Raw genomic sequence first — 16755 nt, forward strand, 5'->3', positions numbered from 1 at the left:
AGAGAAAATTTGAAACTCAAGGAATTGTGCTAATGAATCTTGTAAACGAAAAGTAAACAAATTAATAAAACCCCCCCCAAAAAAACAAAAAACCTGACCGCTGTCATAAGGAGACTTGGGACCCAAGTCTTGCTCCCAGCCCTCTTCCCAGCTTTTTCTCTGGTAAGATATTTCTGACCTCTCCACCATTTTGCCTTCCATATCTTATTTGTTGCTCCCTTTAATATCTAGTTGAAAAGTTCTGTCTGGGCATCATTTTTCTCTCCTATTTCCTACCTCTCTGATCTCTGGTTTCTCATTATTATCATTAAAAAATGACCAAGAGAACATAAATCTAAACTAGGATCCATGACTGAGACTAAAGAGAAAACCCAGGGCTATCGAGATTCTGCCCAGTTTGCTAAATAATGCCAACACTTTGCTTTAAAAGTAAATGTCAGAGTTGTTTTCAGAAGTTGCAAAGCAAATATTCACCTTCTTCTAAAGGGGAAAAATATTCTAGTGTGAAAAACATTTTCCCATTCAGAATTTCAAATTAGTGTATGTTTGTTTATCTGTTCAACAAATGCAATAATTGATGTAAATAATGTTGTTGGAGAAAATGTTGAAAAATATTTCATTCTCAGGGATTCTGACAAATCAAGAGTTCTAGAAATGTGTTAATTACAAATCGCATTTATTCTATCCTCCAAAGCAAGATCTAAGGATTTCTAGGAATCGACTATTCTGCCAGCCCAATGTGAGGTACAAGAGGGATTTGTTTTAATAGAAACAATTTCCAGAAAGAAAGGGAGATGGTGGTTAGTAAGAACACGTCTGGAGAACTATGTCCCATGCAAGGACACTGACGTGCTGAAAAACATCCAGAGAAAGGGAACCAAGACATCAAGGGGCTCCGGACCAACCTATACAAGGCCTAGGAAGGTTTCACCTCAAGAAGAGAGTGGCAGGAGAAAGGCACGATGGCGGGCCAGATGTTTTCATGGGTACTGTGCACAAGGTGGCTCAGACTTATTTTGCTTGCACCCAGAGACTGGAATCAAAAGCAAAAGACAAGTTATGGCCAAATAGATTTTGACTCACTATATGGACAGACATCCTAACAGCCAGAGCTACTCTAGGCTGGCCGCCTGGTTCTAGCAGAGACCAGGGAACCAATTACCAGGAATGCTGTGGATTCAGGTAGTAAGAGACCAGCCCAGGAAGGGCCCCTTCCCACAGTGCCCCCGGTGTCTTGGCTCTGCTATTTATTCTCTGTGGGACCTTGGAAAGGCATCTTCCCTTTCTGGGTCTCAGTTTTCTTATGTGAAAAATGAGGGGACTGGACTGAAAGATTTCTGAGTTTCCTTTCTACTTCACCATTTGAGTGATGAAGTCTTTCAGAGTTCTCAGAAAACACTCCAATTCGGCCATCTTAGTCCTTTAGAATCACCTCTGTTCCTCTACCCTTTTCTGTGAATTTTACTTGGCATGCTTTATTTGACCCAGAAGAAACATCCAGAAGATGGAGGGGGGTGGGGGTTGGGGGGGAAGAAGACAGAGCACAATTAAGCTAAGTCCTTCACTGCACAGCTCTTTAAAGAATTCTAACTAGCTGGGGTGGCTAGCACAAAACTGGAAGACAGACAGACAGACTGAGGAAACTGGCAAAATCTCTCCTAGGTCTTGAAACCCAATGAATCAGCCACCAAGAACAGCTTTGGGAAAGAGATGTAATGGAGAAAGAATTATTTTTAGATAGTCAACATGCTACTAAATGAAAATAATTTTAATTTCATGGATCTGTTCATCAATAATAATTTTTTTTTAATGTAGCTGGCCTGATGGGATTCCTACAATCCCTTTCCATGTTCCAAACTCACAGGAATGCCCAATCAGAGGCAGCCAGAGCCCTCCTGCTCCAGACTCTAGACTAATTCTTAGAGACCATGAAGGCATCTTCTCCTGAAACTCCATTAGCGATAAAACTTGAATACATTTGTGTTTTGGCTTGCAAGACACTAAGTGGCACCTTCGTTTCCCAATGAACAAAACTCCTAATCTTGGACCCAATTTCAAGTCCAATATAATGAGATACAGACCCCCCCACCACCACCTCTCCAAAAAAATACACATGGATTATTTTTATATTTGCAACAAGGTTTTGTATTACAATGAAGAAAAAAGGTAGCAAAGACCCCCTCTTCCCCCATTCATAAAGACTCTTGAGATATTATCTGAAGGACAGAAGGGAGGAAACAAGCATTTACATTATTTCATTTGATATGTAAGACAACACTACAAAGTAGGCACTAATGATAGCTATTTTACAGCTGAGGAAACTGGGGCAGCCAGAAATTAAGTGACTTGCCCAGAGTCACACAGCTAGGAAGTGTCTGAAGCCACATTTGAACTCGGGTCCTCCTGACTCCAGACCCAGCACTCTAACCACTGACCAATCAGCTACCTCTACTTGTACCTAACAAACCAAAATAATTTACATTTCTATTATTTGAAATGTTGCCATCTGGAAACAAGGCAACCTTTAATACTGATAGCAAGTTGATATAACCTACTCAGAGTGTGAACAATAAAGGGAGAAAAAAAATTCTTTGAAGCACTAAAAATAATCCAGGTGCTCTGCATACACAGACCACGGGCCAACAGGATCACTCCCCAGCCTGCAGACAGCCTGAACCAAATTAAAATGCAAGTGGAGAACATTTAACCAAATAAACAAAACCACCAAAACCCAGAGATAACATGACATTTCCAAACACTGAGATCAGAGCTCCCTTTTTGCTGGAGTCTGACAACCACCCTGGCCCCTCTGGGAGGCATCAATGCTGAGTCTCATTGCCACCACTCAGATGCACCTCAGGCCCAGACTGGAAAAAAGTGAGGTCTCAAAGGGGATATTTGTGGATAAGGAATCAATCGATGAAGAAGCAGGTATTAAGCCCCTATTAAAGAAGAGAGAAGGAAAAGAAAAAAACCGTGGAGTGCTTCTCAAGGTGAGTCACATTGATGAAAAGATTTTCAAAGAGAACAACTTTCTAATCCTAGGCTGAGGTAATTTCTTCGGGTTCCTCTCAAACTCAATGATGAGCTTGGCTCCCTGGAAGCCCTAAATTGTTGGCTCTGGCCCAAGCTGCCCCGCCTGACATAGCTGGACCATCATCTCTCCACCTAAATCCCTCAACCCATCAGAAAGAATCATACACAGAAAGAAAACGAATTAGCAATTTTCCAATCCCCAGCTCCAAATATGTGAGTGTTACAAGATTGCTAAACCACATGGCCATAGGCATTTGCTGGCAAGATTAAGTCTTGAGGAATATGGGGGGAAGGGGGAAGAGAGGGGAAAAAAGCCATCTGAGGTGCAGAAACACATCTGCTCCATAATATTTTAACATATGTTCAACCAAAAGATGCATTCCAATATTTGTCCCCCAAATGCCAATGTAATCAGGAGCCCAACCAAGATGTGAAGGGAGGTGGAGGGGGAGACTGAGGAAAACATTCACATGGCAGCTTCTACCCAGCTGGCTCAAGGGCCTCCAGCTCACTACTTCTTTAAACTCACCTGCTTCAAACTTCTTTTAAGAGCTATTTTTTTAGGGGGAAGCTAGGTGTTACAGTGAATATAGCACTGGCCCTGGAGTCAGGAGAACCTGAGTTCAAATCCAACCTCAGACACTTAACATACACAAAAACTAGCCGGATGACCTTGGGCAAGTCACTTAACCCCAACTGCCCTCCAAAACACAAAAAAAAACCCAACAAAAAAAGAGTTGTTTTTTAACAGCTCCATCAGAAGTGATTTTCCTTTAGATTGTGGGAAAAGGTAAAAAAGAAAAATTTCTGGTAAAGACTAGAAAGGAGACTCAGGCAGTAACTACATAGAGAACAAATGCCAGCTTCACTTAGGCAACCATGACTTGATTTCCCCCCTGACCCCTCTGAGGGCTCCAGTGCAAGGGCCGTCCCCATTCAGGCTGCTTCGGGCTGCAGCCACATATTCCAAGTTCATTTCTTGGGCCTTCGACCCAGCAGATTCCAGGACACCACAGTGCCTTTCACTAGCTCTATTACACTAGGTATGTGAAATGGAAACCGGCAAAAGAGATGATTCTGATTTGGTGGTAGGACTTAAGGGCGTTCCGTTTCCCCTTCTGTAAGGCGAGGGGGGCTTCGCCAGATGGGCTCTGAGAGTCCATCTTTGAGCTCTGGATCCTATGACTCCTCCTTTAAAGGGAAAACAAGAAAACCCTCACTCCCCAAGCCTGTCCTCTGGGCTGCATTATTGCACAGCAGAGCAAATCATCAGAACCAGTATCCCAGGGCCCTATCTCTTGTGGCTCTGACAGGGCGAGGACAATGGCCAGAACAGCAGGTGTGGGACCCCGCCAGCACCTTCAGTGCTTCCAGTGGCTCTGCAGAGGCGGGCCCCTGCCTACCCTTGCAGGTCCCTGGTGGGCCTCTCCCCTGGACTTCAGCTCCAGCCCCTGTTTAGGAGCAGTCTCCTCTGCCTCAGCTCGGACCCTTACAAGGCCTGGTTTCCTCCAGGAATCCTTCCTTTGTGCTCCCTGATGTACATCCCATTCAAACGTAAACTCTTTCAGGGCAAGACTACTTCACTTTTGGTGCCTGGCACACAGCAGGCACTCAGCTGAACTGTAAACTGCACCGATGAGATGAATTTTCAAAGTTCCTTCATCCATAGAAAAAAGGCCCAGAGTGGCAGCGCCAGAGCTCGTCATCGGGCTGCATGGCTGGGGCAAGCGGCACCCAGGCCCCTTGCCCTGAGGCAGCAGCTGAAGGAACTGCCACAGTGTTTCTCATTCTAGGCTACTTCTTGATCACCCGCTGTATTCCAGGGGCTTCAGGCCCCACCTCCAGGCAGACCCTGGCCCCATGGCCCCAAACCACAGATGATGCCAGGAGCTCCTCCTCAGGCCAGAAAGGGCCTCACTGGAGGACTGGCATTCGGACCGACCAAGCCAATGCCTGGAATCTCTACAAGAGCGGCAACACCCCTCACCGGCCGCCCTGCCCGTGCCTGCCCCGGCCCTCTGCTAACGCCCCTCACCGGCCTGCCCCGGCCCTCTGCTAACGCCCCTCACCGGCCTGCCCCGGCCCTCCGCTAACGGGCCACCCCCCCCCAGACGGGCAGGCAGCTCCCCGTGGCCCCATGGCAGAATGCTGCCGGGGCCCGCAGGCAGAAGGGCAAAAGCACGTAGCGCAGGCCCTCGGGGAGAAAGGAAGAAGCGAGGCCGGGGAAAGCGGAGCAGGCCGTCCTAACGCAAGGCCCGCCCGTGCGCGGCGCGGGAGCTGGGCCGCCGCGAGGACTCCGCCGGCGCTTCCCTTCCAGGAGTCCGGCAAGCGCTCCCCAGCCTGGGAAAGGGGTCCTTCGGGAGGCCCCCGCCCGCCGGTGCCAGCCCTTCCGCTGTGCGCCCGCTCCTCTGCCCTCCCCACGCGCCCTGTGCACAGGTGGTCCTCCACGCCTGGCAGCCACTCCTCCCCAAATCCCCAGTTTCCTTGGCTCGGGGGCCTCCCCCTCCTGGAATCCCTGAGAGGCACGTCCCCTACACCCCTCGGCTCTCAAAGACAAACGTGGCAAAGCAGGGGGGTCTTGCCCCAAGAGGAGGAGTTCCCCGGAATCGGGGGCCGGGCTGTCAGCCAGCATTGAGTAAGCACCACCTGTGTGCACTGTGCGGGGCACAGGGGGACAAAGGCAACCCTGCCTTCCCCATTTGCCTGATACTGGTCACCTCCCTCATCCCCGGCTGCTCGCCCGTGCCCCCCCGCACCAGAAGCCAAGCTCCTGGAAGACAGGGGCCGCCTTTGTCCTTCCCTTGTAGCCCCAGCGCTTAGCGCCACGGCTGGAACACAGTAGGCGCTCAATAAATGATTCCCCTGCAATGATCAGACCACGTGGGTCCCGACGGTCTCCCCCTCCAGATCGCAAGCTGGGGGGAGGGGGGCCTCCCCCCGCTGGTACACAGCAAGCGCCTAATAGATGCAGCAGCCTGCATCACGCCCCCTGGGCCCGTGCCACGCTCGCTCACGCCCCGCCCCCTGGACGTCAGTTTCAATTCCGGCTCATTAGCCCAACCCCCGCTTTTATTAAGCACCTCCTAGGTGCCTCAGAGGGAGGGGGGAGCGCCTGGGGGCGCGCGCGCACGCGCACTCACCGATCACCTCCTGCAGCTCATAGTCGTCCCGGTTGATGGACCAGGGCAGCGCGCCCGCATCCTCGGCCATGGCGGCTGCGCCCCCCGGCTTCCTCGCCCTCCTCCCGCCCCCGCCCCCGGGCACGCCGGGGATAGAAAGTCGAGCGGGGCCGCAGCCGAAGCCCGAGCCGGAGCCGGAGCAGGAGTGACAGCAGCAGCCAGCGGGCGCCTCACTCCGCGCCTCCGCCCGGCCCCGCCCCGCCCCGCGGCCCCGCCCAACTGCCAGGCCCGCTGCCGCCGCCGCCACGCTGAGGCGAAGCGCGGCGTACTGACGTCACCGCCCCGCCCGCGCCGCCATCTTAAGTGTGTCCCGTCCGCGGACCGGGACACGAGGAGTCCGTCCGCCTCACGGAGGCGCAGACTAATGCATGAATGATGGGGTAGAGCAGTGACCAGGGGCTGGACGAGACCAGGCCTACTAGTCGAGCCAGGAAGCGCACCGTAAGGCCACACTCAACATGGCGCCCGGCGTCCCGCCCCCCCCCCCTTGCAGTTAGCTTCCGAGACCAAGGAGCGGGGGGCGTGGCCACGCTGGCCGCCCGTCACTCCGAGCTCCGCCTCCGAGGCGGGCACGCTTCGTGGAGCGCCAAAGAGCTCCTCCTTCAAAACCCAGAGCCCCGCCCGCCCCCGGCTCCTGGAGACTTCCGGCGTGACGTCAGGGCGCAGCGGCCCCTCCCTTTGGCCTGCTGTGAGGAGGAGGCGGAAAGTCTAATGAAAGGAATGGGGAAAGGGAGGGGGGAAATGACGGCGGGGCAGGAAGTAGTTGCCTACCGGTCCCATGACGTCACTTGTGGGTAGTTGCGGCACTTCGAGACCGCGGGAAGATAGAGACGCAGTGGGGCATCTGTGACGGTCTCGGGCCTCTCCGGTGCTTCGGTTTCCGGGGTGGTGGCGAAGGAAACCAGCCTGCCCCAGCAGTGGGAGGGCAGCGAGCGCCTGGGTTCGAATCCCGCCACATGGGCCCGGTCACGTCCCCATACGTCTCTGTGCCTCGGTTTCCCCCGCCATCAGAGAAGAGGGCGAGACCCGAGGGCTCTTGGAGCCCCATCGCCCCGCCTGGTCCGAGGCGCCATTGCTGTCTGCAGGACGAGGCCCGGGGCCTTTGCAGAGACTTGGGCCGCTACCCCCAGGCTTCGATGTCTGGGAAAGGCCGCCTGCGGGGGCGCCTTCTAAGGAAGGTAGAAGGTCGTAGTGAGGAGCGGAAGTCAGGTGCTCCCAGAGGCCCTGACCCTGGTGGTCACCGGCCCCCCGCCCCCACGCGTGTGTGGAGGAGGGAGAAGGGCAGCCCTGGGAGGGCGAGGGCATGGAGCAGCGCTGGAGGATGCTGGAGGTGGAGCCGTGCCGCCATCAGAGCCCACGTCCCGCCTGCGGCCCGGGTCAGGCCGGACGGCCGGTGTGGCCGTTGGCTTTCCAGGGGGCGCGAGTAAACCGGGAGAGCCGAGGCTGGGCCCACTCCCCCCATTTATTGTATGTTTGTAGAGAAATCCAAGCCCTGTGGGGTGGAATCCTCGGAAAAAGAAGCCAAGGAGCAAACACACCTCCAGACACTCCCCGCCTTCACCTGACATCCATGCTTCCCTGTTCTGTGCCGCCCTCTCCCATTGTGGCCTTTTTATTTGTTTGTTCAGAACAAAAGTAAAGTGGGGACTAGAGTTTATTGTACTGTTACAGGCAGATAGCAATGCCTAAGGGTAAGCTGGTGGCATTGGGAAAAAAAGATGCCGCGAGTCTCCTAGTGGGGGAGAAGATGAGATGTGAGGGGTGAGGGAAAGTCCCAAACTGATGTCACCACTGACAGGTCCCAGAGTCAATAGTTGGGAAGGGGTCATCTGGTATAATCTATACCAGAACAGGGATACCCTACCCAAGGGTTCCCTTGCTTCCCAAGGCAGCCGACATAATTTTTGAATAGATCTTCACAAGGACATTTTTTCCCAGAAACGAAGCCAAATTTACTTCTTTGCATGTTGGAACCGAGCAGAAAGAGCCTCATCACTGTCCTAAGATAAGGTTGGAATTGCGTGTCATGACCCCATCCCCTTCACCAGCTGAAAGCTACCTTATTCCTTCAGATGATTCTCATCGCTTGGCATATGGGACATTTCCCCCATGGTTAGTTCCCTCTTCTGGACATTCCATAGCTTCTCTCAAGCTGCAATGCAGTTCTTCATACAGTGTGACCAGTTTCCTCTTTGGTCCTGGACACTGCTGCTCTGATTCAGGGCTGCCATTTCACATGTCTCAGGCTCATTTTGAGCTGGCAGTCCACCAAAGTCTCCCAGTCTTTGTCAGACTACTGGCTGGCGGCTCACAGCCACACCAACTTGTACTTACTTCTGAAATCGATTTATTGAATCCATTATTTCAATTAAATTTCATCTTTTTAGATTTGGGTCAATGTCCTAGCCTGTTGGATCCTGACTGATGTGCAGCTTTCTGTCATTTTAGATTTGGTAAAGCATGCTAACTATTCCTCTTAAGACACTGATGAAAATTTTAACACTGATCCCATGCAGACCACCTTGGGCTTTATCCTGAAATCAGGAGGAGGAAGGGCAATAGCATTGATATCGTGCTTTAAGGTTGGCAAAGCACTTCACAAATACCGCTTGGAAGGCAGATGCTATTATTATCCCCATTTTACAAGGAAGGAAGCTGAGGAAGTTAAGTGACTTGCCCAGGATCATACGACTCAAGTCTTGCTGACTATCCACTGCACAACATAGCTACCCCTGAGAGTTTGGGGCTTGTTAAATGTTAGGTTACAGTAGCAAATTCCAAGTGGATATAGTCCTGTAAGTGCAGAGCTTAGAAGAAAACTAGGGTTAGGGTGTAGAGTTGGTAGTTCATCTGCATGGAGGTGATAACAGAAGACCTGGGAAAGAAAGAAACACCAAAGCAGAGAAGGACCAAGGAGAGATCCATGGTGAACATCCACCCAGGAGGGGAGGGAGCAGTGGTGACAAGCTGCCTGTGAAGGATCATTAGACTGGAGAAGGGTCAGGGTCAGCTTCCAGTTTCTGTCTCCCTTTTTCCAGGCCCTCATCATCTCCTGCCTAAATTGTACAGTGGCTACCTCACTGGTTTCCCACCCCCGGTTTCTACCCCTCCTATACCACTGTCAGATAAATCTACTCTGGTCCCTCTGAGGACATTGCCTCAGATGAAGACATAACTCTCAAAGTTTGACTAGGCCTTTACCCACCTTCCCCTCTCTCTTTGCCTTCTGTCCTTCCTCTCTCTTCCCTTTAAAATCAAGCTCCCTGTTACTGCCAGGATCAATTTTAAAATCTTCTGTTTGGTTTTTAAAGCCCCTTGTAAGCTGACCTCTCTCTGTCTTTCCAGTCATCAGACACCAATGATACATGGTCCAGCTCTGCTGGCTTCCTTGATGTTCTAGAACAAGATGCTCTCTCTCTCCTATGGACAGTTTCACTGGCTGTCCCTCATGCCTGAATGACCTTCTTAACTCTGCCTCCCAGCTTCCCAGACTTCTTTCAAGACCCGGATAAAATTCCATGTTCAACAAACAGCCTTTTCCAACACCTCTTAATTCTAGTCTCCTATTGATTATCTCCAATATTATCTGTATCTTCTTTGTACAGAGTTGTTTGCATGTGGTCTTCCCCATTAGACCATGCTCTCCGAGAGGAGATTGTTTTTGCCTTTATTTGTATCTCCTGAAGTTTAGCATGGTGCCCAGAAATGTAGTAAGTGCTTAACTAATGGCTAACTGCTCAACTGACTCAATCGATACAGATAATTTTGCAGATTGTGTGTGGTTGTGGTTGTGTGTGGTTACCTTGCAGATAATAGACACTCAGGAAAGAATAGGCCCCAGACTGGTGGGATTTCCTTGGCATAGGAAAGAGCTATAGCCTTGCCTGTAGCTGAGAGCTGAAGGGACTTCCAGCCACCCAGCCAGTCTGAGCCAATTGCAGGAGCTAGCTGATAGTAAATTCTTCAAGTCTGTCCTTTCCACATGTCCCTAGTAGCAGAGGTGGTGGAAATGCACATGGAAAGAGGAACACCAGGGCTGAGTCTCTTGGTGGGAGCCGGCCAGTTTGTCCAGTGGAGCATTATGGCAGAGGGGACATGGGGGCCTAGGTCATCTCTCCAGAGCTTTCCTGTCCTGCACCTGCTCTGAGCAAGCACAGGCTGCCCTGTGGGTGCTGCTGGTAGATTGAGGCAATGACTGAACAAACAGATGTCCATGTAAGGGAAGAGCATGCAATAAAGGATGTGTCATGTTTGTCTTTTGTTTTTGAAGAGGACCATGACATCAGTAAGATGATGACATGACTTGCAGTTGACTTGGATTTGAGTGAGGGAGGGCTGTGCAGGGTCACCAGCCTCACTCTCTCCTCCAGAGCCATCTGGGGCCAGTGGCCTGATAGTCATCAGGATGACTGGAGATGACCCAGGATGCAATGGGAGACCCTGGCCCTTTTAGGCTAAGGCCTTTTCAGGTTCTCACTTTGAATGAGGTAATGCCTATTCGGTGAATAGGCCTCTTTAAGAAGGGAGTCAAGGGATGATCAATTCACTCAGCTTCAGAGTCAAATGGGGAAAGAAAGAGGGAGAGAGAGAGAAAGGAAGGAAGGGATCTAGGCTGTAAACCCCAAATTAACTGGAGTTTCTGACCACCAAAATTACCTTCCTTTGGAGAGGAGAAGGAGAGGGAGAGGTCAAGCTGAGTTACCCAAATGGCTGAGTCCCCATTCAGGCAGTTCAGGCTACTTTAATAAAGGGTTAAAGGATGACCAGTGTGTTGAATCCAGAGACTCTGGGAAATACATCTGAACTGATGCTGAGAGAAGGTAACTCATGTAGGCAGAAAGGGCAACAGGAGGAGGGGCCCCAGTGACTAATTTGGGTCCCATACAAGTAGTGAGACCCACCTTCCCTGAAGCAAGGAGGTAGAGAATCCTAGGGTAGCTAGGTGGCACAGAGGATAGAGCCCTAGGCTTGGAATGATTAGGAAGATTCATCTTCAAATCCAGCCTCAGACACTTAATTAGCTGTGTGACTCTGGGCAAGTCACTTAACCCTGTTTGTCTCAGTTTCTTCATCTGTCAAAAAAGGTGGAGAAGGAATCTTTGCTAAGAAAACCCCAAATAGGGTCGCAGAGTCAGCCACAATTGAACAAGAAAAAAGAATCTTAGGATCCTACTCTTATGACCAGAAGGAGTCATTGCCTCTGACTCCCCTGTCTTACAGAGAAAGGTTACACAAGGAGTAAGGTGGGGGTTCAGAGGTGGCTATTTTTCCACAGTCTTTTCAGAAGACTGTCCACAGTGGGACACAGACAACGTGTCTCTGTCCTGAAGTTTTTCTTCGTTATAAGAGGGAACTGAAGGAGTGGGAGAAATGGTGGGAGGGTGATGTCTGAAAAATGACTGTTGAAAAACTGCAAAAATAAAGTCATCAATAACATCTAAAAGCACACATTGGAATTTTTTACAAAAGAATTCTCCTCTGTCTAAAGTTATCCTCATTAGCCTGTTGTGGTGGCTGAAATTCCAACATGAGAAATTCATTCCTTTGTGTCTTTGAACACACACACACACACACACACTCTCTCTCTCTCTTTACCTTTTGCAGTCTGGCATCCACTACTTATGTTCTACTGACACTGTTCTCTTCAAGGTCACCAATCACTTCCTGACTGGTTTTTTACCATCCATTTTTTCCCCTTTCCAATCTGTCCTCCACACAGTAACTAAGATGATGTTACTAAACCACAGATCTGACCAGGCCATTCCACTGTTCAAAGATCTTCCAAGGCTCCCTATTGTCTCTGGGACAAAGTACAAACTCATTTAGTCATCTACAATCCAGATCCTAGCGACCTTTTCCAACATAGTTCACTTCCCTTCTTGCACTGTTCCAACTAAACTGGCCTATGATTTTTCCCCTTAGCTTACTATTTTGTATCCAGTATGGTGCCTTTCTCTGTCTTCCCCTCTCACCTTCAGCATGGACTAGCAGGGCTTTTGACTGGAGGGTAGGGATAGAGTAAGAAGGGACGTTTGCCCCAAGAAATGATGGGCAGGGCAGTTGAGGAGTACTATGGTCCAGGTAAAGGAGATGCCAGGGCTGCATGGCAGGGCTGGCCATTAAGTCCATTCCCCCTGCTCCAAGAGGAATGAGCTAGCTGTGGCAAGAAGAGGCTGGAGTTCTCTGTTCTTGACAGGACAGAGATGACCTAGCACCAGCTGGGGGTAGCTTCTCTCTTCTCCCAAGTCTATTGGTGTCTGCGCTTGGGAGGAGGAACCATAATCACTCAACATGCGCCTAGTAGGTGCTGGGGATACAGCCATCAATGTGTTCTCCACCCTCAAGGAGTTTCTGTTCTAGAATGAAGACCCCATGAATACAGAGGAAGCACGCAAGGCCACCCTAGAGGAGGGGAGGCACCAGCCACTAAAGTAACAACTCAACTTCATGCAGAAGGCATTGCCTGAGCTGAGTCTTGAAGCCATGGGTTCAGAGCATCTGCATTCTCCTCTCTAGACGGGCCCTCCTTGAAGTGTCAGTCATCAAGTGAGGACTGAGTTGCGATGTCTCCATTTCTGTGCCTGCTCACAGGAGGAGCACCATGCTCCTCTCATGCCTGAGAAAGGTGGTGGGCAGGCCACTCCAGTATCTTTACCAAGAAAACCCCAAATGGAGTCACGAAGAGTTGAACACGACTGATCAACAACCAGGTGTAAATGCTCCCACTGAAAATGGAATCACTGCTCCTGCTAGTAGATCTGCACTGGCTCCCATGGACCTCGATCCCAAGGCGTTGTTTTATTCAGGATCACCTATTGTTTTTCTTCATTCTTCACCAAGAGGAAAGCTTTGTATATACAGTTAAGTACATTTGTCTGCTTCTTTAGGGAGTGACTTTAAGTCTCACATGACCAGGGCTCCCTGGAATGGAGTAAGTTCAGAGAGGAAGTACAAATCACCAGCTGATTCTATCCACTTAAACCACGATGGCCCACACCCGATAGAGAGGCAGACTGACCTGATGGGTGGAAAGCTTAAGCCTTCCTCAGGGTTTCTGTCCAGCGGAGTGAATAGGCAAATGGACAGGGTCACCCGACTTCTTATCCCTCCTGTGAACAGGACTAGGATGGTGACTAAAATTAGCTTTTGCACTGGCCTCCCCGTGCCTCCAATGCAAGCTCCTGGCATCTTGAGCTTTCATCAAGGCAAGTCCAGGTACTCTCTCCCACTCAAAGTCTTCTCCAATTCTCCCAGTTCTTGGGGCTTGCTTCTCCTACCCTCCCTCTTTCCTTTCTTCTTCCTTCTTTCCTTTCTTTCTCCTTTCCACCTTTCCTATTTTCTTCCCTCCCTTCTTCTCTCCTCCTTTCCCTTCTTCCTTTCCCTTATCCCTTTCTTCTTTCCATCATTTCTTCTTTCCGTCCTTCTCTCCTGCCTCATATTTACACATCTGAGTGCCTACTATAACTCCCCACCCTCACCCTTAAACAAAATGTAAGATCCTTAAAGTCAGGGGGCTATTTTGTTTGCCTTTGTCTTTGTTTCCCCAGGGCCTGTAGCACACTACTTGGCACTTAAAGCCTTCTGAATCTCTTGTACTTTCCAGCTTCATCACTTCCTGCATGACTATCACAGCAATGTCCCTGCCCTCAGTCTTTTCCTTCTTTTTTTAACCTTTTTTTTTTTTTGCTTTTTGAAGGGAAATTGGGGTTAAGTGACTTGCCCAAGGTGACATGGCTAGTTTTTGTATTAAGTGTCTGAGGCCAGATTTGAACTCAGGTCCTCCTGACTCCAGGGCCAGTGCTCTACTCACTGTGCCACCTAGCCGCCCCTTTTTCCTTCTTCTTAATCAATCATCTTAAAACTCCACTTTGTACTTTTGCTGACAAACTTAAATGATGTGTTCCACACTCCTACGTCTAGTATTTGAGGTTTTTCCAGACCTGATTCTGCCTCTTTGGCTTTTATTTCTCATAACTTAATTGTAATCATTCATTTCAGCCAAACTGGAATTGTTAACATGTGAATTACTAGCTCCACACCTTTGATACCAAGTCTGGTCCCCCAACCCTAAAAGCTCTCTTCTCTTCTGTCCATCAGTTACAAATCAGTCATCCTTTAAACTCTACCCTAAGACTCAACGGGGCCGCTACATAAAACTGGATAGAGTGCTGACCCTCGAGTCAAGAAGACCTGAGTTAAAATCTGGCCTCAGACACTTACTAACAGTGTGACCCTGGGCAAGTCACTGCACTCTGATTGCCTCAGTTTCTCCTCTATAAAATAAGCTGGAGAAGGAAACGGCAAACCACTCCAGTGTCTCTGCTAGGGAAACTCCCATGGGGTCCCCAAGTTGGATATGCCTAAAGAATAAGACTTAGCTGCTCCCTAAAGCCTCCATTGACCATTTTCCCCTTGAAACTCTCCTGTTGTTCATCTTACTTATTTGTCGCTTGATCTACCTTTGAAACCCAGTATTATTCTTGACCTTTCCTGCTTATTTCAGCTCTGCCCAGATGGATAGACATGTCCTTAAGATTAAGGAAAGGCTCCTTCACAGAAGTTCCAGGGCAAAAAAGGAGAGAGCCAGAGGCCCAGACCTTGACTCCTGAGGACTCCTTGCTATCTTCGTGACCTTGGGCAAGTCTTTGGGCCTCAGTTTTATGAGATCAGAAGCTCATAGTTCCAGAGTGAGAAGGAACTTTAGAGATGATCTAGTGACCAGGGGTACAGAGCCTGTGGCCTCAAGGCCACATGGGCCCTCTAGGTCCTCAAATGCAGCCCTTTGACTGAATCCAAACTTTACAGAACAAATACTCTTAATAAAAGGATTTGTTCTATAAAACTTGGACTCAGGCAGAAGGCCACACCCAAGTTCCAAGAAGGCCCCATATGGCCTTGAGGCTGCAGGTTCGCCACCCCTAGTCTAATCTTCATGTTACAGCTGAGGGAAGTGAGAGCTAAATAAGAAGGTTCTCATACTCACACAGGTTACAAGCATCAGAGGTGAGATTTGAACCCTGGTCTCCTGATTCTAGAGTAGAGAGAGTTCTTCCCACTGTACAATGCTGCTCATCTTTGGGAAGAGTCGGTCAGACTTAGAGCAGAGGCTTTGAATTATGACCTTTGGGTCAAATCCATCCTCCACCTGCTGAGAGCTAAGGATACTTATGCTCTAATCCAGAGGGCCAGATTTGGCTTTCAGACCAACCAGAAGGTGTCTGAAGTCTCTTAAAACTTGAATTGGAGTACTCTATGCTCCTTAAATCTTTATAACCCCAAATTCCAATGCAATTGGTATTTGAGGGGAATTGTGGAATCAGAGGAAGTTCCTAATAATATTAAAAGAAGTCAAAAGTAGGTAACGCTTAATTTACAATTAATGCCTTAGAGATCGTTTATTAATTGTTGAGTTCTTTTTAGGAGAATAGTTCAGGGAATCAACCCCTGGAGGGGTAAGTAGAGATTTTTGTAAAAGATGGGCATTTACCCATCTAGGACAGACTTTTCCTGTTTCAGGATTTTGCTGTGAGTGGGTGAAAGGCTCTCTCAAGTCCCGTCTGTTCTGCTTCCCTTCTCTGGTTTCCCCCTCTCTTGGGCAAGATGTCTGCATGTTTAGAGAGATGATAACTCTTCCTATCGCCTTTGATCTCTGGTTTGTGTCTACCTCAAACCCCGTTAATGCAGTGACAGTAAGAAAGCACCTCAGGCTCTGGCTTTGCAGCAAACCCACACCTGGGAAAACTTTGAGTCACTGCTTTTTACTGAGAAGAACAAGTTTGGGCCTTGATTTTTCTGACTTCTGTCACGTACCTCAAGCTGGATTTCCTTCTGTGGCTGTATTTTTGCCCATGATGTTGCATGATTTCTGATTGAGCCAGGAATGTACAAACTCCTAGTGAGAAAGGTGTAGCATCTGGTGCTTGCAAACACGTCCCTAAAGCTAGCTGCAGAATTTGGTGTGGGCCCGAGCCAAGCGTGTGGGAGCCAACCCCAGCTAGAGGGGCACTTTCTAAATTTTCAGTGTATTTGCACAGCAGAAATGAGCACATGCTACAAATCAGGGCTTGAGTTTGTTTTTTTTTGGGGGGGGGGCATTGTTTGTTTGTTTTTCCTGAGAAAGCTGGTTGTCAAGCATTTACCCAGCACCCCAGAAGCTGTATCTGAATTGTCATATCATCACAGACTGTCTAATAAACAGATCCCTTGCTCTGGGTGTAAAACACCTGGGAGTGGGGAGACAGGTAGAACAAATTCACCTCTTCCCCGCCCCCCCTTGCCCATGACTGTTCATGACTGCCCTGCCAGCAGAGCACACAGATATGCCCACATAAGGAAAACTGCCCTAGATTCCCACATGATGCTGCTAGACTCTGCACCTTCAAGTCTTGGTTGGGTTACTCTTTAAATTTAGAAACCAAATCTGCTGAAAGGCAATAGTTGAGAAGTCAGTCAAACACATGTTACCACCCTTCCTTCACTTTAGATCCTCCCTCCTACACGCACCATAACGGCGAGGTACCTGGCTCCTGGCTGACTTTTA

General features: G+C 49.4%; 1 protein-coding gene across 2 annotated transcripts in view; it reads right to left on the reverse strand.

Moving 5' to 3' along the window:
* The window catches only part of OXSR1 (oxidative stress responsive kinase 1), a 115440-nt gene extending 109019 nt beyond the window's left edge, over positions 1-6421 (reverse strand). Inside the window, exon 1 of one of the 2 annotated variants that reach the window (XM_069084337.1) lies at positions 6177-6421. In XM_069084337.1, the coding sequence (XP_068940438.1) occupies positions 6177-6246 (70 nt within the window). In that variant the 5' untranslated portion in view covers positions 6247-6421. Of the gene's footprint in view, positions 1-5792; positions 6004-6176 lie in introns of those variants that run through there. The other variant, XM_069084338.1, reaches the window with a different exon arrangement.
* Between the last annotated feature and the right edge of the window lie 10334 nt (positions 6422-16755).

Source organism: Petaurus breviceps, unplaced genomic scaffold, assembly GCF_028583685.1.
Source record: "Petaurus breviceps papuanus isolate PSGF00001 unplaced genomic scaffold, PetGlider_PUasm1.0 174, whole genome shotgun sequence".
NCBI classification, from domain to species: Eukaryota; Metazoa; Chordata; class Mammalia; order Diprotodontia; family Petauridae; genus Petaurus; species Petaurus breviceps.